We start from the raw sequence: 23079 nt of genomic DNA, 5'->3' as shown, positions 1-23079 counted from the left end.
TTATTACACATAATATGTGTACATTATGCTATATATTACATATTATAAATTGATTATTTTATTGTAATATATTATAATATAGAATATACATTATTAAGTATATCATCTATTATATAATAATATATAATACATAATATACATATATAATTATATGAAATATATTATATAACCTATTTAATAATATAGATTTTATATAATAATAATATTGTCATACAGCAACCCATATATAATACATATCATACTACATACAAGATTCATTGCATATAATATATTTTTACACTATTGGCTTATAATAATATCCTATATCATATGATATAATATAGTATACATATTATACTATTGCAGTTATTATATTATATGTTATATAATATCAAATGTATCCAGTAATATAGATTATATACTATATTATATAGTGTATAATAATAATTTCATACAACCCATGTATTATGTACATTATATGCATTATATATTATATATAACGTATATGGTATATATTATGGTATAATATAGGACATATATAATATGGTATAATAATAAAATTATACAACAATCAGAACAATAGGCAAGAATTAAATTTCCCTAACAATTACTATTGCAAATACATGGTCTTTTGGAGCTTTTGACGGCTATGAAATGAGATATATATGCAATCATCTTACCTCTGCGGCTAGGTAGCTCCCTGTGGCTAGGTGTTTGAATCTGAACAGGCTGTTCCATTGCCCTGCCCCCCCTCGACATGGGTCATGATGAACAACCTGCAGACAGAGAGGGTAAGAGCCCTGCAGCAAAACACTGCGCATGTCTTAGCAAGCTATGTCAAAAACGTACACAGCATCAGCTGGGAAGGTGGCTTAGTGGTAGAATGCTTGCCTAGCATGCACGAAGCCCTGGGTTCTATTCTTCAGTGCCACAGACACAGAAAGGACCAGAAGTATCAGTGGGTCACCCTTGTCATCCTAGCTACTCAGGAGGTCAAGATCTGAGGATCATGGCTCGAAGCCAGCCTGGGCAGAAAAGTCCATAAGACTATTACCTCCAATGAACCACCTTCAAAAGCTCAGGGACAGCACCCAGTCCCTGAGTTCAAGTCCCAGGACTAACACCCAAAAAGAAAAAAATTCTTAAATATTAGTAAAGCGAAGCTGAGAGTTTGGCCTAGTGGTAGAGTGCTTGCCTAGCATGCATGACGACCCGGGTTCGATTCCTAGGTACCACATACATAGAAAAAGCCAGAAGTGGTGCTGTGGTTCAAGTGGTAGAACTCTAGCTGTGAGAAAGCCCACGGACCATGCTCAGGCCCTGAGTTCAAGTCCCAGGACTGGCAAAAATAAAACAAGTACTAGTAAAAAAAAAGGGGAAAAAAAAAGAGCCAAAACTTACACATACATACACACACACACACACCTCTACTTCCCAGAGTGCTTTGGAACTTGTGGCAGAAGTGGCAGACTGACGCAGGGTGGTCCGAAGGAAAATATGCTGCTTTTTCTCATATTCATCACAAGTAAGAAACTTCTCCTGCTCAGCATGGAACAGTCTGACCACATCACCCTAGAAAAAAACAAACAAAACAGGTCAACAACACCAACTCCACAACCGGTCTGAACAAACAGAAAGGAGAGGCCATTGTGTCCTTTGTGGTTTGGGGCCTTGTGACTTCTTGGCATGGATGCTGGCTCTTTGTGTCCACATGGCACAATACCAAGCAGAGAAGCTCCGTGACAAAGTCATAGGGGACCTTGAGAGATGGGGTCACACAGGAAACGAACCCCAGAAATGCGTGGACTTGGCTTCTAGAGCTTTAGAAAGACCACCCAGAAAAGGTTCAATGAAGCAAATACTTACTCCTTTCAAGATATCATCCCGATAGGAGCTAAATTTCATGAATAAAGTGATTTTCCAGCTGGTATTGCAGTTAACTGCGTTCACCTGTCACAGAACAAATGCAAACCTATGAGAGTGTGTTATTGGGCTGGGAGTGTGGCCTAGTGGTAGAGTGCTTGTCTCGCATGCACAAATCCCTGGGTTCGATTCCTCAGTACCACATACACAGAAAAAAAGCCAGAAGTGGTGCTGTGACTCAAGTGGTAGAGCACCAGCCTTGAGCAAAAGAAGTTCAGGGACAGTGCCCAGACCCTGAGTTCAAGTCACAGGGCTAGGGGGGAGAAAAGTATGTTCTGTTCTTAAAGGGGAAACTGTTGGGGGAAAGCAAAGGAAAGGGTGATATTGTCTCTTTTTATTTTGGGGGGGGGGGGGTGGGACTTGAACTCTGGGCCTGGTACTGTCCCTGAGCTCTTCAGCTCAAGAGTACCACCCTAACCCTTGAGCCACAGCCCCACTTCCGATTTTCTGGTGGTTCATTGGAGATGAGTTTCATGGACTTTAGTATCCAGGCTGGCTTTGAACCACGATCCTCAGATCCTGAGTAGCTGGGATTACAGGCGTGAGCCACCATGCCCAACGATATTGTCCATTTTTTAAACAATGTATTCATTACCTGATTTAGGAAATGGTATAGCCTCTGTACAACAGCTTAATAATAACAATAAAATAATTCTTTTTAAAGATTATGTTAAGTCAAGCATCTGTGGCTCACGTCAACAATCCCAGCTACTCAGGAGGCTGAGATCTGAGGTTTGAAGTTCAAAGCCAACCCAGGCAGGAAAGTTCATGAGCCATTAAGCCTCTATTAAACACCAAAAAAGCTAGAAGCGGTGCTGTGGCTCAAGTGCAAAGCACTAACCTCGAGCTAAAAAGCTCAGGAACAGCACCCAGGTCCTGAGTTCAAGCCATAGGACTAGCACAACAAAATAAATAAATAAAAAATAAAAACGTTTAAAGCCTGGCACCAGTACTTCATACTTAGATACCTATAATATTGGCTACTCAGGAGGCTGAGATAGGAAGATCAAAGATCAAAACTAATCTAGGAAGAAAAGTCCAAGATAGGGCCGGGAGTTTGGCCTAGTGGTAGAGTGCTTGCCTAGCATGCACGAAGACCCAGGTTCGATTCCTCGGTACCACATACATAGAAAAAAAGCCGGAAGTGGTGCTGAGGCTCAAGTGGTAGAGCTCTAGCCTTGAGAAAGTCCAAGGACAGTGCTCAGGCCCTGAGCTCAAGCCCATGACTGGCAAAAAAAAAAAAAAAAAGTCCAAGATATTTTTTCTCATCAAAATAACCAGCAAAATACCAGGCTGGAGGTGTGACTCAAATAGGAGAACACCAGCTATCAGTTTAGGAAGTGAACACAAAGCCCTGAGTTCAAAACCAGTATTGGAAAAAAAAGAAAAAAAAACAGAATTGGCACTATATACACATACACACACACACACATTTATATATAAATATGCATATATGTATATATACACACTGCCTCTAAGGACTACCCACAAAGAATTACTAGGTGTCTACCCATACTTTGAGACTATTAATACATAAACTTTGGCTCACACTCACGAGAACAATGAAAGGAAATAATTTTCTCTCTGGGAGGAAATCAGTGAGTCCAACCCTCTCCTTGGCCCCGGAACTCACTTCCTTACACCCTGGATTGTCCAACAGTTCAATGACACTGGCGTGGAGTGGCTGTCCAGCATTCACAGGCATCAGAACAACTTTATCCCCTACGACAATCTACGACCAGAAAGAAATTGCAATCAACACACAGCACAACACGGGACGCCTGTCATCCCAGCTACTCGGGAGGCTGAGATGTGAGGATCACAGTTCCAAGCCAGCTGAAGCAAGATCGTGTGTGAGAATCTCATCTCCAATGTGCCAGCAAAAATCCAGATGTGGTGCTGTGGCTCAAGTGGTAGAGCACTAGCCTTGAGCATAAGAGCTCAGAGAAAAGCCATGAGGTTCAAGCCCTAGAACCAGCATACAAAACAAGAAAGAAGATAAGATAAATTGAATTATTTATGATATCAGCTCATAGCTCTCTCCAATAATTATTTGCTAGCTGTTCAAGAGCAAGCAATGGCTTTCTGTGCAGCTCAAGTTTCAAATCCATGAATACATTCTACACTAAAATCATATACCTTATGAATCTGATATATATTATATGTGTTCACCTGAAGAAAAAAATAAAACTTTTTTTTTGCCAGCCATGGGGCCTGGGCGCTGTCCCTGAGCTGCTTTTTGCTCAAGGCTAGAGCTCTACCACTTGAGCCACAGCACCACTTCTGGCATTTTCTGTGTATGTGGTACTGAGGAATCGAACTCAGGGCTTCATGCATGCTAGGCAAGCACTCTACCACTAAACCATCTTCCCAGCCAGCTTTGCACTCTTGCAAAGCAAGACTGGTACTCTACCACTTGAGCCCCATCTCCACTTCTGGATTTTTATTGGTTAATTGCAAACAACAGTCTCATGGACTTTCCTGCCTGGGTTGGCTTTGAACCATGATCCTTCTATCCCAGCCACTTGAGTAGCTAGGATTACAAGCATGAGCTACTACTGACATAGGAAGAGTAAACAATTCTTTTTTTAAATAAACCATTAGGATCTTATTTTATTTTGTCTTCTAACTATTACAACTCTTCTTCTTGCTTGAAAATGATGTTCAAGAAAATCAGTAGTGATTTATCCCAATCACTTTCAACAAAACACAGTTAAGGGTATAGTTTAGAAAAGGGCAAGAAAAGAAGGGTTAAATTCAAGAACTGATAAGAACACAAGACGGTGGGCATGCTTCTCTCTCCCGCAAACACAATCACACCCCAAAGCGACATACAGTGAACAAATCCAGCGTCAATAAAGCCAAGTAGAACATTGTCTAAGCCATGCTCTTGAGAGCGCAGGAATGAAATTAAGAGCCATTTTTGTGATGAATTAAATAAGTACACATCCACATTCACACTATAGAGACTATTTGGAATATGGGCTTTGTTTGCTGTTGCTTTTCATGTGTGTGTGTGTGTGTGTGTGTGTGTGTGTGTGTGTGTGTGTAAAAGTACTGGGGCTAGAACTCAGAGCTGTATGTACTTATTTGGCTTTTTAGCCCAAGGCTGGGAATTCTACCTCTTGAGCCACGTCTCTACCTCCAGCTTTCTTTTGACACTTTTTTTTTTTTGCCAGTCCTGGGGCTTGAACTCAGGGCCTGGGCACTGTCCTTGAACACTTTCTGCTCAAGGCTACCACTTGCAGCTTTTTCTGCATATATGGTACTGAGGAATCGAACCCAGGGCTTCATGCATGCTAGGCAAGCACTCTACCACTAGGCCAAACTCCCAGCCCCCACTTCCAGCTTTTTGCTGGTTCACATTTGTCTGGTCTTGACACCATTCTCAGATCTCAGCCTCCTGAGTAACCCTTAAGCATGCGCCCTTAAGACCAGGCAAAAGATTTACTTTGATTTGGTTTGGCTTTTTCCAGGATGATGAATAGTTTGAAATAGCTATCCTCATTAAACTCTCATTGAACCCTAAAGTAATTTGAAAACAAGAGAAGAAATCAAAGAAAATTGACTCAACTAAGTGACTTAACATCCCTTTCTAATTTAAAAGCCTCCATTTTTACAATCATTCTTCATGCATTCTTACAGTGTCTTGAGATCAGCGCTTTTGTGTTATTATTATTGGATTTGTGTGTGTGTGTGTGTGTGTGTGTGTGTGTGTGTGTGTGTGGTGGTGGTGGTGGTGGTTTATTTTGTGTGCCAATCCTGGGGCTTGAACTCAGGACCTGGTGTTCTCATTTGCCACTGGCACTCTCTGGCTTTTTATTTGCTGGTGAATTGGAGATAAAGAGTCTCAAGGACTTCTCTGCTTGGGCTGGCTTTGAACTGAGATTACAGATTTCAGCCTTCTGATTGTCTGGGTTTACAGGTATAGCACACAGTATCAAGCCAGATTGTGTGTGTGTGTGTGTGTGTGTGTGTGTGTGTGTGTGTGTGTGTGTGTGTGTGTGTGTGTGATGGCTGAAGACTCCAAAGACTTTTAGGCTTGATGGGCCATTGACAAAATGGATCAACAGGTGCTAAATAATTGAGAGGTGTCTGTGATTAATTCCCTGCCAAAAATAAAATAGAAATCATGCCCACAAAACATACCATTAGATGCCAAAAGGAAAAAAAAATCAGTACAAAGAGGATATATTGTTTTGGTTTGCTTTTTTTTTTTTTTTCCCCTTAAGGAAACCAACAGAATGCAACACACCCTTTCGTGACATGCCCCACCCAAACCTTACCTAAGGAAGAGAGGAATACATAATTTATTACCCACATCAATCCCCGAAGCTTGCGTCCTGTGGGAGGGGATTTGTGCTTTAAAATTCACTCGGAAAAACAGATCTATTATGAAAAGAAGACATTTCTTTTTTTTTTCTTTTTTTGGCCAGTCCTGGGACTTGAACTCAGGCCTGAACACTGTCCTTCTCAAGGCTAGAGCTCTACCACTTGAGCCACAGTACCACTTCCAGCTTTTTCTATGTCTGTGGTACTGAGGAATTGAACCCAGGGCTTCATGCATGCCAGGCAAGCACTCTACCACTAGGCCAAACTCCCAGCCCATGTTTTGTTCTTTTTTTATGTGCCAGTATTGGGACTTAAACTCAGGGCCACAGCTTTTATTTATTTTTTAACTTTTTTTCTCAAAGCTGGCACTTTAGGGGCCAGGAGTTTGGCCTAGTGGTAGAGTGCTTGCCTAGCATGCATTAAGATCTGGGTTCGATTCCTTGGTACCACATACACAGAAAAATCCCCAGAAGTGGTTCAAGTGGTAGAGTGCTAGTCTTGAGAAAGCCCAAGGACAATAATCAGGCCCTGAGTTCAAGCCCCAGGACTGGCCAAAAAGAAAAGAAATTACTTAAGTTTATATAACAGCTTGTAGGCATTTCACAATTTATTTAAATATGGCTATCATTGCTCACCAATTACCTAGTTGTTACAACACATAAAAAAGCTAAAACGTGATATCCCATTATGGTTCTGAGTGATTTACTGAGCTGTGATTCACTGTTCTATAAATTCAAAGAGGCGGACCCCATTTCCTACACACGATTCCTTTTCAATCAAACATGTTCCTTCTTGATTAGACAAGATCTTAAATAAATTCCGCATCTCAAATAAAAGCAGCTTAGCAAACCTGAAAGCAACTTGCATTCTTTGGTACAACCTGTAGCTGGAAGATGATTCTGAATTAATTTTCTTTTTGTCTTTCTTTCTTTCCTTCTTTCTTTTTGTTTCTTTGTGCCAGTACTGGGACCTGATCTAAGAATCTTACAGGCTTCTTTGACATTTTGGTCAAGGTTGGAGCTCTACCACTTGAGCCACAACATCATTTTAATCTCTATTTTGGCTGGTTATGGGGACTTAAGAGTTTCATAGGCTTTCCTGCCTAAGCTGGCTTTGAACTGCGATAAGACCTGCAATCTCCTGAGTAGCTACAATTATAGACTTGAGCCTAGCTTTAAATGAATCTTTTTTGTTGTTGTTATCCAGTCCTGGGACTTGAACTCAGGGCCTGGCCACTGTCCTTGAGTTTCTTTTACTCAAGGCTAGCACTCTACCACTTGAGCCTCAGCACCATTTCCACCACTGTGTATGTGGTACTGAGGAATCAAACCCAGGGCTTCATGCACACTAGGCAAGCACTCTACCAGGAGGTCCCTGTAAATGAATCTTCATGACTGTCTGGGCTCATTTTCTTTTATGATTTCTGGGTCCAATCTGAACTTTATGAATAAAAGTACATTAAGCCTAGTAAAGATACATTCTGGTAACCAATAATGGATGAAATGGGAATGGCTGATTTCCTTTCCTGTGTATTTGGTGAATTCTCTCATGTGTTAACTTATTTCCTGCCAGACCTCAGTTTCCCCTTTTGAGATATATATATATATATATATATATATATATATATATATATATATATTCACATACATTGTCGCCCTCGCTCCTCAGCTTCCAAAAGGGGTGGATGTAGAACCAAGAGCCCTCATTGCCAGCCACATCCAAGGATACCCGCATGGCATTCTTCTCCAACAACGCAGGCAAACGCTTGTTGACCGTCAGGTATTTGTTGCTTTTGATATGGAGGAGCTGCAAGGAACAGATCATCGTGTGGTTGAATTTTCTAGCTTTCACTTACAACTTTAGAAATTGATCAGGCACTCGGATGGCATAGCTCCTGTCATCCCAGCTACTCAGGAGAATGAGATCTGAGGACTGCAGTTCAAAGCCAGCCCAAGCAGAAAAGTCTGTGAGACTCTTATCTCCAACGAACCACCAAAAACAAAAGCTGGAAGTGGAGGCATGACCCAGATGGTAGAGTGCCAGCCTTGAGGAAGAAAGGTAAAGGACAGTGCCCAGGCTCTGAGTTCAAGCCCCAAGGCTGACAGCAAAAGAAGGAGGGACGGAAAGAAAAAGAGAGGAAGAAAGGAAGGGAGGAAGGAATTGGTGCTAAATGAACCCCACAGCTTTCAAGAAAGGGTCCTCCCTGAGTCCCAGACACAGAATCGAGGGTCCTGAGGTGTCTGTTTCAGTTTGGGGTTTTTTGTTTTGGTTTGGTTGGTTGTGGGGTTTGAACTCAGGGCCTGGGCACTGTCCCTGAGCCTCTTTGTGCTCAAGGCTAAAACTCTACCACTTGATCCACCCTTCCACTTATGGGCTGTGTTTTTGTTTTGTCATGGTTGTTCTTGTTGTTTGGGGCTGGTTCCTGGGAGATGAAAGCCTCATGGACTTTTCTGCCCGGGCTGGCTTTTCACCATGATCCTGCCAACTCAGCCTCGTGCTGGGATCACAGGTGGGGGCCACCTGTGTCAGGCAGTTGTTTCTTTCGGACCACTTTAGCAAGGGTCTCCTTGTGGGGTTCCTTCTGAGGAAGCCGTACAACTTTCCTTTATTAAATCGTATTCTCTGGGCAGCAGTTTGGTCTAGTGGTAGCGTGCTTGCCTAGCAAGCATGAAGACCTGGGTTCGATTCCTCGGTACCACATACATAGAAAAAAGTCAAAAGTGGTACTGAGACTCAAGTGGTAGAGCTCTAGCCTTGAGAAAGTCCAAGGACAGAGTTCAGGCCCTGAGTTCAAGACCATGAGTGGCAAAAAAAAAAAAATATTCTCTGAATAAATGCATGCATACCCAAGTACAAACACACTGGTAACCAGGCCTTGAACACAGGGCCTAAGCACTGTCCCTGAGCTTTTTTGCTCCAGGTTGGTGCTCTACCATTTGAATCAGAGCTCTACTTCTAGCTTGTGGATGGTTAATGGAAGATAAGACTCTCATGGACTTCAAACCACGATTCTTATTTGTTTGTTTATTTATTGTGCCGATCCTGGAGCTTGAACTCAGGGCCTGAGCACTGGCCTTAGGCTTTCTCAAGGCTAGAGCTCTACCACTTGAACCACGGCACCACAGCACCACTTTTTTCTATGTATGTAATACTGAAGAATTGAACCTGGGTCTTCGTGCATGCTAGGCAAGCACCCTACCAATAGGCCAAACTCCCGGCCCTCACTTATTTTTAAGTGTACGAAATAGTGCAGTGAATATAAAATGAAATCCTCAGGATATCTGCATTTTCCACTGAAGAACAAAATATTCTATCTCCAATTTCTGCACACAGTTTGGTACTCTCACCCATATGGATAATTTAGCAAGTCAATCACACAACATTTACCTTTTTTTGTTTTTTTGCCAGTCCTGGGCTTGAGCTCAGGGCCTGAGCACTGTCCTTGGACTTTCTCAAGGCTAGAGCTCTACCACTTGAGCCTCAGCACCACTTCCAGCTTTTTTCTATGTATGTGGTATCAAGGAATCAAACCCAGGTCTTCATGCATGCTAGGCAAGCACTTTAACCACTAGGCCAAACTCCTGGCCCAACATTTACCTTTTTGAAGCAAAAACAGAGACTTACCTGGATCACATTACTGTATTTTACAATTTCTCCCAATAGCTTCTTGTTCTCAGATTCATTTTGTTTCTGCTCTAATTCAGCAGCATGCTATAAAATAATTAGCAAATATTCAGTGTGCAAATACAGCAAAGGGTACAAAAACTAACCAGGAAATAATTTTGTAATGATGATCAAACTATCAATATAATAAATAGACTATACGTTGGTGAGAGAGAGAAAAGGATGATAATTAATAGTTATAATACATTGTGTTCACTCTTCCATTTATGCTAAATTCAGTGAAACCTCTTCAGTCACTTTCATTTCAGAAATTTCACAAATGTCTTATCTCTCCTTTAAGAAGGAATAACCAGGATAGTAAGTGAATTATAAATGTCTCAAAGTATCTTTTCTAATCCTGAAATTAAGAGAATTGTTGATGATGGGAAATTAAGTCCCACAAAATTCACATTTGGTAAAACCAGAAATAGTGGCAGTTCTGTTTTGATCTGTTTTGGGTTTTTATGTTGGTGTGTGTGTGTGTGTGTGTGTGTGTGTGTGTGTGTGTGTGTGTGCATACTGGGACTTGAACCTAGGACCTCAGAATCTCTTTCACTCAAGGGTACTCTTCCACTCCAGACACAGTTCCACTTTTAATTTTTTTGGCTGGAAAATTAGAAATAAAGAGTCTCACAAACTGTCTGGGCTGGCTTCGAACCACAATCCTCATTTCTCAAGCCTACTGAGTTGCTGGAATTACAGACATGAGCCACCAGTGCCTGACCACAAACAGAAATTTTAATGATGCAAAAATGAAGTTTGTATCCGATTTACACTTAAGCTGAGAAAGACACCTAGGTATTGAAATCGGATTTTTTTTTTCTTCCATCTCTTTCAGGGGTGAAAAATAAAATAGATCTCAAGTCAAACAAACTATCACTGGCTTCAATTCTTCCTACAGAGATTTCTGTTGGATGAGAAAGGCCTTCAATTCATCTGGCACACCTTTAAAAAAAAAAAAAAAAGAATCAAGATTCTGTTTTAACATGCCAGAAAAGAACTGGCCCCACCCAATCATCATTAAAAAAAAAAAAACACCTAACTGTGCAAGATGATTGTTAAAACTGAACTACCTATGTCCTGGGTAAAAAATGAAAAGAAAAAAAAATGGGGAAGGGCTGAATGAGTATGTGATTTGTAAAGGCTTCATTTCCCTGAGAGCCAGGCTCATGGCCGCTTACCTGAAGTTTTTTCAACAGGGCAGCTTCAGTGTTGTTCCCTTGCTTTGCTTGTTTGGCTTTCCAATATTGCTTCTGGGCTGAGTAGCGATTCATTGGACACACCTTGAAAAGGCAGTCTGCCATAAACAAAACAAAACAAAAAATATTGTCACTAAGAGCAGCCACAGTTATGCCTGGGGCTTTGTTTTGGGATTTCTAAAATCTCTAAGCATAAAGGACAGGACAAAAATCTATTGTGAGCCAACAATTCTTTCTTTGGACTTTTTTTTCTTATTGCCAGTCCTGGGACTTGAACTCAGAACCTGGGCATTATCTCTGAGCTTCGTTGGCTAAAGGCTGGGCACTCTACCGTTTGAGCCACGGCACCACTTCTGGTTTTTTTCTGTGTATGTGGGACTGAAGAATCGAGCCCAGGACTTCATGCATGCTAGGCAAGCACTCTACCACTAGGCCACATTCCTAGCTTGAATGTTTTGTTTATTTAGTTAGTTTTGCTGGAACTGAAACTTGAAATCAGAACCAAGGTACTATTCCTTAGTGATATGTATATACACACACACACACACACACACACTTGTATAGATATGTCTATCTAGAGAGATATGTATTTATGTATCTGTATATACACACATATATGTGTATACATATATAAACATATATACATATATATGTGTATTATTGATATCATAAAGGTGATATACAGAGGAGTTACAGTTACCCAAAACAGGTAATAAGTATTACCTTAGTTTCCCCCCCCCCTTATGTTTTTGTTTACTTTTTGTCTTTGTTTATTGCCAATCCTGGGATTTGAACTCAGGACCTGGGCACTGAGCTTTTTCAACTCAAAGCTGTTGCTCTACCACTTGAGTCACAACTCCACTTCTGGCTTTTTGTTGGTTACTTGGAGATAAGAGTATGACGAATTTTCCTGCTGGGGTTGGCTTTGAACCATGATCCTTAGAGCGCAATCTTCTGAGCACCAGCCCCTGACTCTGTTTATCCCTTCTGTCAAAATGATGGAGGAAGTGAAAACAATTCCCACTCACTCTCACCATGCCCACGTCTTAAAGATTGAAGGTAAAATGCACTATGGAAATCTGAGAGAAAAAGAAAATAAGGATCAAAACAAGAAGACGCGAATGACTGGTTCTCCATCTAGGAGATCATACCTGGATCGCATAATTAGTGGTATCTCTAAATCTAAAAACAAAAACAAAACACAGTCTGAGTAACTGACTAGTCTGAAAGGCTGAGATCCCAGAATCAAGCCAGACCAGGCAGGAGCAGCTCTGAGACCCTCAGCTCCAGGTAATCACCCCAAAAGCCAGAAGTGAACGTGTAATTCTAGTGGGACTAGTCTTGCGTGAAAATTTCCCAAGGACAACACCGAGGCTCTGAGTTTGAGCCTCAGATTGGCACCAAAACAGAGAGGGGAGTGGGAGAGCAAGGAAGGAAGGAAGGAAGGAAGGAAGGAAGGAAGGAAGGAAGGAAGGAAGGAAGGAAGGAAGGAAGGAAGGAAGGACAGGAGTCAGGCACCACTAGCTCACAGCTATAATCCTAACTATTCAGGAGGCTGAGATGTAAGGATCTTATTTCAAGGCCAGCCCAGGAAAGTCCATGAGACTCTTATCTCCAGTAAACTATTCAGAAAAAGCCAAAAATGGGGCCAAGACTCAAGTGGTTGAGCACCAGCCTTGAGTAGAAAGAGGCTCAGGGACAATGTCCAGGCCTGAATTCAAGCCCTGGGACTGGAAAATGGGGGGGGGAAAGGAGGAGGAGGAGGAGGAGGAGGAGGAGGAGGAGGAGGAGGAGGAGGAGGAGGAGGAAGGGTCTTGAGACACAGAACATGAGTTCTGTAAATTGCAGACTACCCCCAATAACACTGGTAATTAGTGGTGTCTCCAACTCACCAGCAAAGCCATACACAGAACACATGATTCTGGGTCATGTGATCATGATTATGGGGAAGGAGGTGAGAAATTCCCCCCGAACAGGTTTACTCTAATCCCCTAGTAGACCCCACCCTGTAGGTGTGGATGTCACGCCATGCCTCAGAAAGCCACCATTGTCCACTGAGCTCAGGAGAAGGTGCTGTAACCCAGTACTCCAGGGAAGGGAACTCAAAAAAAAAAAAAAAAATATATATATATATGGCTACCCAAAGAAGCAGACAGTAAGGTTGTAAAGAAGCAGTGTGAGCTCAGCAGATGGGATATACCCTGAAGGGAAGGTATTCCAAACACACCTGACTGCAGCACCCAGACATAACCACAGTAAAGGAAGAGAGTTCAGCCAATCAGGAGGCTGAGATGTAAGGATCGCAGATGGAGACCAGGCCCCCGCAGGGAAAGTCTATGAGAAGCATAGGTTCCCATAACCACCAAAAAGCAAGGCGTGGGGGTGTGGCTCAAATAGCAGAGCACCAACCTTGAGTGAAACAGCTCAAGGAGAACCCCCAGGCTGAGTTCAAGCTCTCGTACTGGCGCCTAGCACTGGGGGAAAGATGGCCTTGAATCTCAATCCTCAGCTCTCAGCCTCTCCAGCAGCAGGGATTACAGGCGTGAGTACCAGGCACCCAGCACTACTTTACCATATATTGGTTTTTGTTCTTTTTTTGTTTTATTTTATTTTTAAACTCTACCAGTCTTGTGCTGGTCCTATAGTTTGTCGACTGGTAAATTTACTGCCTTATAAACGTGTTGCTCATCCAGGCCACACCTCAATCACGCAGAGAAGCTTGGAGAAGCAGGGCACAGAAAGACAGAATGGCAGGAAATGTCAGAAATCCAAGGTGCTATGGAACAATGACTTCGAATCAGCACCCGTTTCCTCACACTCAAGGAAAGAAACTAAGTCCCCAAAGGATTCAGGTCAACCTCATGTGCAAAGAGCAAAGCCAAACGCTACTGCTCACGCCTGGAATCCCAGCTACTCAGGAGGCTGAGATCTGAAGATCACAGTTCAAAACCTCCCCAGTGATCCAACAAAAAGTCCAAAGTGGTGCTGTGGCTCAAGTGGTAGAGTGCCAACCAGCCCTGAGTGAAAAAGCTCAAGGACAGTACCGTAGGCCCTGAATTCAAACCCCACGACCAACACACACACACACACACACACACACACACACACACACACACACACACACACACACACACACAATGAGGACATTTCTTTCACTCTTTCCTTCCTTTTACCCCATTTTCCCCTCCCATCTCTGCCTATGAATTACGTAGTTCATTTTCTACATAGCATCTGGTAAGTGCCATATTTTTTTTTTTTGCCAGTCCTGGAGTTGAACTCAGGGCCTGAGCAATGTCCTTGGGCTTTCTCAAGGCTAGAGCTCTACCACTTGAGCCACAGCACCACTTCTGGCTTTTTTCTATGTAATGTGGTACTGAGGAATCAAATCCAGGGCTTCGTGCATGCTAGGCAAGCACTCTACCACTAGGCCACACTCCCAGCCCCATAAGTGCCATATTTTTAAATGACGTCCTAACACATGTTGTGTGGATCCAGTCTGACATGAATGGGAAAACACACAAAATATTCAAGTCACCTTTGACAAGACTCGAGCTGTCAGTTCATATAACAGAAAGGTGCGTGCCAAAAAAGGGGAGGAAAAAAAAAAAAGAGGGAGAAAAGAAATTTTCCACCCCATTGGTCCAGGATCAAAACAAAATTTTTGTTCCACTGAAAAGAAAATTTGCCAACCACTGGCAAAATGCCAACAAATAGAAATGACTCACGGGCCTTTTAAGATTCACTGAACTCAGAACCTGGCATTGTTGATTGATTTTTTTTTTCTTTTTTGGCTCAAGACTGGTTCTCTACCACTTGAACCACACCTCCACTTATGGCTTCTTGCTAGGTCTTTGGAATTCAGAGTCTCTTGGATGTGTCTGCCAGGGGGGGGCTGGCTTCAAACTGAGATTCTCAAGACCTCAGTCTTCTAAGAACAGCAACGCCTGGCAGGAGGTCTCTTGAAATTCTCCCTTTGGTTTCTGAGGGGAATTGTAGCCAAGAGGAAATTGGCAGTGGGTTGAGATCAAGTCTTTTGTTGACAGAAAAAAAAATAAACAAACAACCCGCCCCCCCCCCAAAAAAACCCACTCAGGGCTCTCTCACCTGGTTCAGCTGTGTTTATTAAATGTGGTCTGAAGTTATAATACAACAGTATGGAAAGTCCAGTGTGGGGATCCTGTAGGTTTTCTGCTATTTATAATCCATCAATAATTAAGTTAAAGTGTTCACCGTTCAGGCTCTGTGTAAATATTCCTTATTATGACTTCTAACTTTATCTTCCAGATGAGCAAACATGGTTATATTAACATATCCTAACGTAGTACTAGACGCTTGTGATTTTGTCATTGGTGGCCACGGGTCTTGAACTCAGAGCCTGAGTGCTATCCCTATGCTGTCTAAGGCTGGTGGCTCTACCTCTTTGAGCCACAGTGTCACTTCCTATTTGCTGATGGTTCACTGGAGAGTCTCATGGACTGTCTTGCCCAAGCTGGCTTTGAACCTCAGATCTCAGCCTCCTACGTAGCTGGGATTACAGGCATGAGCTATCCAGCACCAAGGTTAACCACACACATGTTCACAACACATAACACACATGCATACAACATACAACACATATACAACATATAACATATAATATGTAATGTTTAATGAGCAAGTACTATATGCCGAGCATGATAAACGATACAAACTGGGGGGGGGTTGATGGTTTTTTTTTAAGTGGTTTGTTTGGGGGCCTGGAATTTAGCCTCGTGGTAGAGTGCTTGCCTAGCATGCACAGAGACCAGGGTTCAATTCCTCAGTACCACACACATTAAAAAAAAAAGCCAGAAATGCTGCTGTGGCTCAAGTGGTAGAGCTCTAGCCTTGAGAAAACCCAAGGACAGTGCTCAGGCCCTGAGTTCAAGCCCAGGACTGGCAAAAAGAAAGTCTGTGGAACTCTTCTCTACAATGAACCACCCAAAAGCAGAAAGTAGAGCTGTGGTCAAAGTAGTAAAGTGCCAAACTTGGGGGTGGGGGGAAAAAAAGCTCAAGGACAGCACCCAGACTCTGAGTTCAAGTTCCAGGACACACACACACACACCAGCAAAAATTCCTTGGGTACAGATGCTCATCAATGCTAATTCACAACAACCAAGAGTATAAAAGAAAACCAATCCCAGATGTTCCAACTTTAAATGTCGTAGTACATCCACACAGTGGAATACTACTCAGCCCCCCAAAGATGAACAACTCACTGACACATCCCACCGTGTGGAAAAAAAATCTCACCAGAAGGGAAAGAAACCAGATGCCAAAGACTTCCTATATCCGAGCTCCTCGGGGTGAATTTTATGACAGGTAAATTACTGTCCAATAAAACGGTAAAAGGCAATTACCATATCTGCATTTGGCTTTTCCATGCTTACTTTCCTAAGGACTACTCAGCTTCACATAAAACCGTGAAGATCCAAGATGAGTTTGAAGACTGGGCAAGATGGCTGACGCCTGGAATCCCTGCTACCTCAGAGGCTGAGAGCTGAGGGCTCACAGGTGGAGGCCAAACCAAGCAGGAGTCCACGAGATGCGCATCTCCAATATTAACCAGAAAAAAAAGAAAAGAAAAGAAAGAATACTAGGTAGATCTGTGTCTCAAAAGACACCAGAAGGTTCTGACAGCCTTGTTTGGGTGGTGCCTGCTTAGTATGTGGCCAAAAGGAAAAATAGCTCATTTGTAACCCTACATTAGAGAAGCCATCAGACTTCCTTTCACAGAGTGGCTCTCAAAAGTATTTCATGCGGGCCTGGAGTTTGGCCTAGTGGTTAAAGTGCTTGCCTAGCATGCATGAAGACCCAGGTTCGATTCCTTGGTACCACATATAGAAAAAAGCCGAAAGTGGTGCTGAGGCTCAAGTGGTAGAGCTCTAACCTTGAGAAAGTCCAAGGACAGTGCTCAGGCCCTGAGCTCAAGCACAGGACTGGCAAAAAAAAAAAAAAAAAAAAAAAAAGTATTTCATGCTATGCTCAGAAGACCCGCCCAGGGGTGCAGCAGATAAATCAAATTAAACCCCTACGCATCAACACGAAATAAAATTGCCTTGGCGCCCCAGTGACTCTCGCCTGTAATCCCGACTACTCCTGGAGGCTGAGATCTGGAGGCTGGAGATTCCGGAGGCTGGAGTTCTGAGGCAGGAAAGTAACAGAAGAATCTTATCTATAGGGAGACTGCAAAAACCTAGACGTGGAGGCGTGGTTCAAGTGGTAGAGCTTGTCTAGTAAGCAGAAGCTAGATCACTATCAACCTCCCCCCCCCACACCAAAAAAAAAAAAGAGAAAATATGAGACAGGAAACAGCTCTGCCTCCACAGGCCCAGCTCAGTTTACTTTAATTTCTATTAGGAAGTTTCCACAGGGATTAAGGACTATACTTTTTTTTTTTTTGCCAGTCCTGGGGCTTGAACTCAAGGCCTGAGCACTGTCTTTTGGGCTTTCTCAAGGCTAGAGCTCTACCACTTGAGCCTCAGCACCACTTCTGGCTTTTTTTTTTCTATGTATGTGGTACCGAGGAATCGAACCCAGGTCTTCATGCATGCTAGGCGAGCACTTTAACCACTAGGCCAAACTCCAGCCCCCTGAGGGCTATACTTTTAACAGTACACCATTTGCCCTCAGAACTGAAAAGAACAAACATTTCACAAATGTTAACAACCCTAATTCCCATCATTTCCAGGCAAGGACCAGCCAACTTGTATGAGACAGGTTTGTTTTGGTGCTAATTGACTCATAAATAGCATATGTATAGTATACAACTCATCATGGGGTGTGTGTGTGTGTGTGTGTGTGTGTGTGTGTGTGTGTGTGTGTTGGTAGAATAGCCTGAACAAAGGGCCTCACATTCATGCTTAGTTTTTTTGATCAAGGCTGGTGCTCTACCACTTAAACCATGCCTCCAGCCTGGCTTTTTGCTGGCAGAATCATGTGGATTTTCTGCCCCAACTGGTTTTGAACCTCAATCCTCAGCTCTCAGTTTCCTGAGGAGTTATAGGATGACAGGCTGTCACTATGATCTTTTGAAAGAAGTAATGATTAATAATAATAATAATAATAATGGGCAGAGTGCCCGTAGCTCACACATGTTATCCCAGCTACTCAGGAGGCTGAGATCTGAGGATCATGGTTTAAAACCAACTCAGGCAGGAAAGTCCATGCAACTCTTATCTCCAATGAACCACCAGAAAACTGGAAAGTGGAGCTGTGGCTCAAGTGGTAGAGTGTTGCCTTGAGCAAAACCAGGGCCCTGAATTCAAGTCCCACAACTTACATAAAAGAAGAATGAAATGGAACCAGGTACCCGTGGTTCACACCTATAACCCCAGATATTTAAGAGGCTGATATCTGAGGGTCGTGGTTCAGTCCAGCTCAGCAAAAATCAAAAAGTGACACTCTTTAAAAAAAACAATCAGAACACATAGACTGGAGGCGTGACTCAAGTGGTAAAGCGCCAGCCTTGAGCTGAAGAGCTCAGGGACAGTGCGTAGGCCCTGAGTTCAAGCCCCAGGACTAACCAAAAAAATGAAAATCAAATAAATAAATAGGAAGGGCAAATTATTTTACAGGCAAATCATTACTCATTTATAGATTGTCAGAAATCTTTATTCCAAGTCAAGCCAATGATGATAGATTCAGCTTTTTTTTGGCAGACACGTTTTATGAACAGAGAAAAAAACATGTTTTATGAACAGAGGAAAAAATAATAATATTCAGCACATAGCCAGAGGCTCGACATCCTTGCGGGTCCTGGAAGCCAGCCTGCCCTGAGATCTGCAGCCAGCGTTCCAGAACAGGCTTTAATGAGGAACAGCAGGCCAAAAGCAAGACAGACATCATAAAGGATCCCTGCAGCTGCTTTCCCAGCCCTGCCAAACACACAGACACAAAGCAGAGGAACGGGAGCTGCCTGGACTACCCAAGGTTTAGATTACACTTGTCGTGATGACACACTGTCAAGGTCACACTCAGGGTGACCGAATCCAGATGCCAGGAAAAGGCGATCTTCTCCTTTCCATGTACAAAAGTGGATTTGAAGAAAGGCTGGAGATTCCCTCACAATTTGGTGGATGGGACAGGGTGTGTGTGTGTGAGTGTGTGTGTGTGTGTGTGTGTGTGTGTTGACAGCTCAAATAGGTGGCTTGGGTAGTCATTGTTCCCACAGAGCTGGCCAGCAATAAGTAAAGGAAGGCTCTAAACGAGGTATGCTGGCTCACGCCTGTAATCCCAGCTACTCAAGAGGCTGAGATCTGAGGATCGCGATTCAAAGCCAGGCCAGGCAGGAAAGTCCAGGAGACTCTTATCTCCAAAAAACCACCAGAAAACAGGGAGTGGCGCTGTGGATCAAAAAAAGGGTCCAAATTCTTCCCAGAGCCCCAAGCCACCAGAAAGAAAGAGAAATCCCTAAATAAAACCCTCAATTATAGAATCATAGTCTATAAAGGAATAAAACTTTAACCAGATTTCAATTGAGAGAGATATAGACAGACAGAGTCTGAGAGATACAAAGACGGAGACAGAGAGATAAAGAGAGAGACCAGAACAAAGAGAGATGAAGGAAAATGGCTAGACAGAGACAGAGGAAGGAGGAAGGAAAAGAGGTAGAAAACCAATCATCATATGTTTCTTGTGGAAAAGTTGTCACAAAGCAATCATAGAACATATACTGGTGGCTTACGCCTGTAATCCCAGCTACTCAGGAGGTTGAGGCTAAGATCTGAGGGTGGAGGTTCAAATCCATCCCAAAGAGGAGAGTCCATTAGACTCTTGTTTCTAATTAACCACCAAAAAGCCAGAAATAGAGCTGTGACTCAACTGGTAGAGTGCTAGGCTTGAGTGAAAAAGCTCAAGGACAGGCCCCAAGCCCTGAGTTCAAGACCCAGTGCACGTGCGCGCGCATGCGCGCGCACACACACACACACACACACACACACACACACACACACGCAATCATATGGCTCTATCTAATATATACAAAGGGAATTAATTATAACAGCATTTTCTTGTCCATCACCCCAATTTAAATCCAATCTATGGTCACAGAGACTGTGGGCATTCAATAAATACTTGAAATTTATGCATAATTGAAAGTTAATTGCAAAACTTAAACTCCCATTGGGCTTTCCTGATTATGTTAGCTCACAAATAAAAAAATCAGTAAAATCACAACCATACATACTATTCTTCAATAAGCAGACAATGTTTTTATCGTTCCCTATAATTTCATACAAAGTAAAGCTATGTCTGAGCAGGAAAATCCATGAGATTCTCATCTCCAGTTACCCACTAAAGGAAAAAAATAAATTGGAATTACAGGTGTCACTCAAGTTGGTAGAATGCTAGCCTTGAGCAAAATGAAGCTCAGAGACAGCACCCAGGCCCTGAGTTCAAGTCCCAGTACCAGCATGCATACACACACACACACACACACACACACACACACACACACGATGAAAAATTGGAAGTTTCCCTTAAATTCACATTACATTATTTCTGAGATGCTGAGTGGAATAAACATGAAACATTTCACCTCATACAAGAGAAAGCTGAAAATATAACACACACATACACACACACACACACACACACACACACACAGAGCTTGCTTCTCCACTGAGCCTTCTCTTTGAAGACCTAATAAAAAATCTGTGTGCAGACAGACAGAACCTGCAGAATGGATTCATTCTCTCCGGTCACTGTGCTCAGGAAGACAAAGCCTGACTTGTCTGACATCCGCCAGCTCAGGGCCTGCATCTGAACAAGAAAAGAACAAGAACAAGCCCCTGAGCCCGAGAAACTTGTCCCTTCAGCTCTTAATGTGGGTATCACGTAATCTGTGCTTTTCCCAGGATTTCTCTCTTTCCTTCTTTTATATCTATTATGGATCTTGAACTCAGGGCCTGGGCACTGTCCCTGAGCTTCTTTCACCAGCGCCTGGCAAGGATAGAGTTTAAAATCAGAACACTAGATAGAATACTGGATCCTTTATTCTCAATCAAGGATTGCTTGAAAAAGTATATATTGCCCTTGGACATTGGTGGGGGAAAAAAAAAATCCAGATTCTTCCCAATCAAAGGGACACATAGGTTTCATCAATAAGCTCACAAAACTCCCCTGTTCCCACACTTTGCAAGAAAAATCAACCAAAGAGAGTAGTAGGCAGAGCTGTGAGGAATTATGAAGAAAGAGAAGAAACTGGATACAGAAAACAAAAAGAGTAGTCAGGCGGAGTGACTCACGTCTGCCATCCCAGCGACTAAGGAGGCTGAGATCTGAGGATGGTAGTTCAAAGCCAGCCCAGGTACCAAAGTCCGTGAGACTCTTATCTCCAGTTAACCAGCAGAAAACTGGAAGTGGTGCTATGGCTCAAATGGTAAAGTGCTAGCTTGGAGCTGAAGAGTTCAGAAACAGCGCCCAGGTCCAGAGTTCAAGTCCCCCACTGACCAAAAAAAAAAAAAAGAAAAACTCATATATGGGGGGGCGGCGTTGACACTACAAACTGCAACTTTGGGAGACAGGTACAAATAGCTCCCACCTTTTTCCAGTGAAATAAATGAGGTGCCTCTCCCAAATCAGTCAGACAAATGATCTCCACCCAGGTAGCAAAAGGCTGATGGATTTTCCCCAAGGCAAAACATGAGGACAGCACATTCCAAGAGTGCCCTAACCCACAACTGGGGTGTGGACAGAACATTCTAGAAACGATCTCTGCATGTAGTTTGATATTTCCTCATTTTCCATTCTTCTTGTGAGTCAGTTTTTTAAACCCCTCAGGATTCTAATCACTCTGGATATTTGTATAATCTCTCAACACGGTATACGCACTGTGCCTATTTTTTTCTTTTTTTTTTTTTCCTTGTCTGTCCTGGGGCTTGAACTCATGGCCTGGGCACTGTCTGTGAACTCTTCACTTCTGGTTTTCTGGTGGTTGATTGGACTTTCTTACCCAGGCTGACTTTGAACCATGATTTTCAGATCTCAGCCTCCTGAGTAGCTAGGATAACAGGTGTGAGCCACTGAGTCCTGGCTATTTTTTTCTGGTGTGTGTGTGTGTGTGTGTGTGTGTGTGTGTGTGTGTCTGTGTGTGGTATATTAGGGCCTGAATTCAATGTCTGGGCTTTTTCAAGGCTGGTGATCTCTCTCTCTCTCTCTCTCTCTCTCTCTCTCTCTCTCTCTCTCTCTCTCTCTCTCTCTCTCTCTCTCTCTCTCTCTTCTGAGCCACAGTATCACTTCCAACTTTTTCTACGTATGTGGTACCGAGGAATTGAACCCAGGTCTTTGTACATGCTAGGCAAGCACTGTACCACTAGGCCAAACTCCCAGCCCCAAGAACACCAACTTTTACTGAAGTTCCAAAAGACCCTAAATCAAGCCCAGCACCAGTGGCTCACACCTATAATCCCAGCTATTTTGGAGGCTAAGATCTTAGGATCGCAGTTCAAAGCCAGCCCAGGCAGTAAAATCCATGTGACTCTTTTCTCCAGTGAGCCACCAAAAAGCCAGAAGTAGAGCTGTGACTCAAGCAGTAGAGTGCCAGCCTTTAGCAAAGCAGCAAAAGCAAGCCAAGAGTTTAAGCCTCAATACTGGGATCAAAATAATAATAATAATAATAATAATAATAATAATAATAATAATTCTAAGTCAACAGTTAAGAACAACATAACTTAACCCCAAATATAAAATTATCCTGGCTTCATGCAGAAGCCCCAGAATTACAAAGCCATGTGTCTAGACAGCTGATAAGGGATACACAGAACTAATAATTAACTTTCATGGTTAAACAATGTGTGTGTGTGTGTGTGTGTGTAGTTGTGAGCTCAAGGCCTTGAGCTCTCACGTAGCATTCTGTGCTGCGGGTTAGGATTTTTCCACTTAAGCCACACCTCCATTTGCAACTTGTAGGTAAGAGTCTCTCAGATTTATCTGTCCAGGCTGGCTTCCAACCTTGATCCTCAGA

General features: G+C 42.8%; 1 protein-coding gene across 1 annotated transcript in view; it reads right to left on the bottom strand.

Annotated features, from left to right (window-relative positions):
* The window catches only part of Itpr2 (inositol 1,4,5-trisphosphate receptor type 2), a 185142-nt gene that overhangs the window by 133096 nt on the left and 28967 nt on the right, over nt 1-23079 (bottom strand). Inside the window, exons 3-9 of the mRNA XM_090325301.1 lie at nt 11079-11194; nt 9859-9945; nt 7882-8040; nt 3536-3634; nt 1846-1929; nt 1405-1551; nt 660-755 (exon numbers count right to left, since the gene is read on the bottom strand). Coding sequence (XP_090181427.1) covers nt 660-755; nt 1405-1551; nt 1846-1929; nt 3536-3634; nt 7882-8040; nt 9859-9945; nt 11079-11194 — 788 coding nt within the window. The remainder of the gene's footprint in view (nt 1-659; nt 756-1404; nt 1552-1845; nt 1930-3535; nt 3635-7881; nt 8041-9858; nt 9946-11078; nt 11195-23079) is intronic.

Source organism: Megascapheus bottae, chromosome 37, assembly GCF_031878675.1.
Source record: "Megascapheus bottae isolate mThoBot1 chromosome 37, mThoBot2.hap1, whole genome shotgun sequence".
In the NCBI taxonomy this organism is placed as follows: domain Eukaryota; kingdom Metazoa; phylum Chordata; class Mammalia; order Rodentia; family Geomyidae; genus Megascapheus; species Megascapheus bottae.
This window is presented reverse-complemented; position numbering and strand designations above follow the sequence as displayed.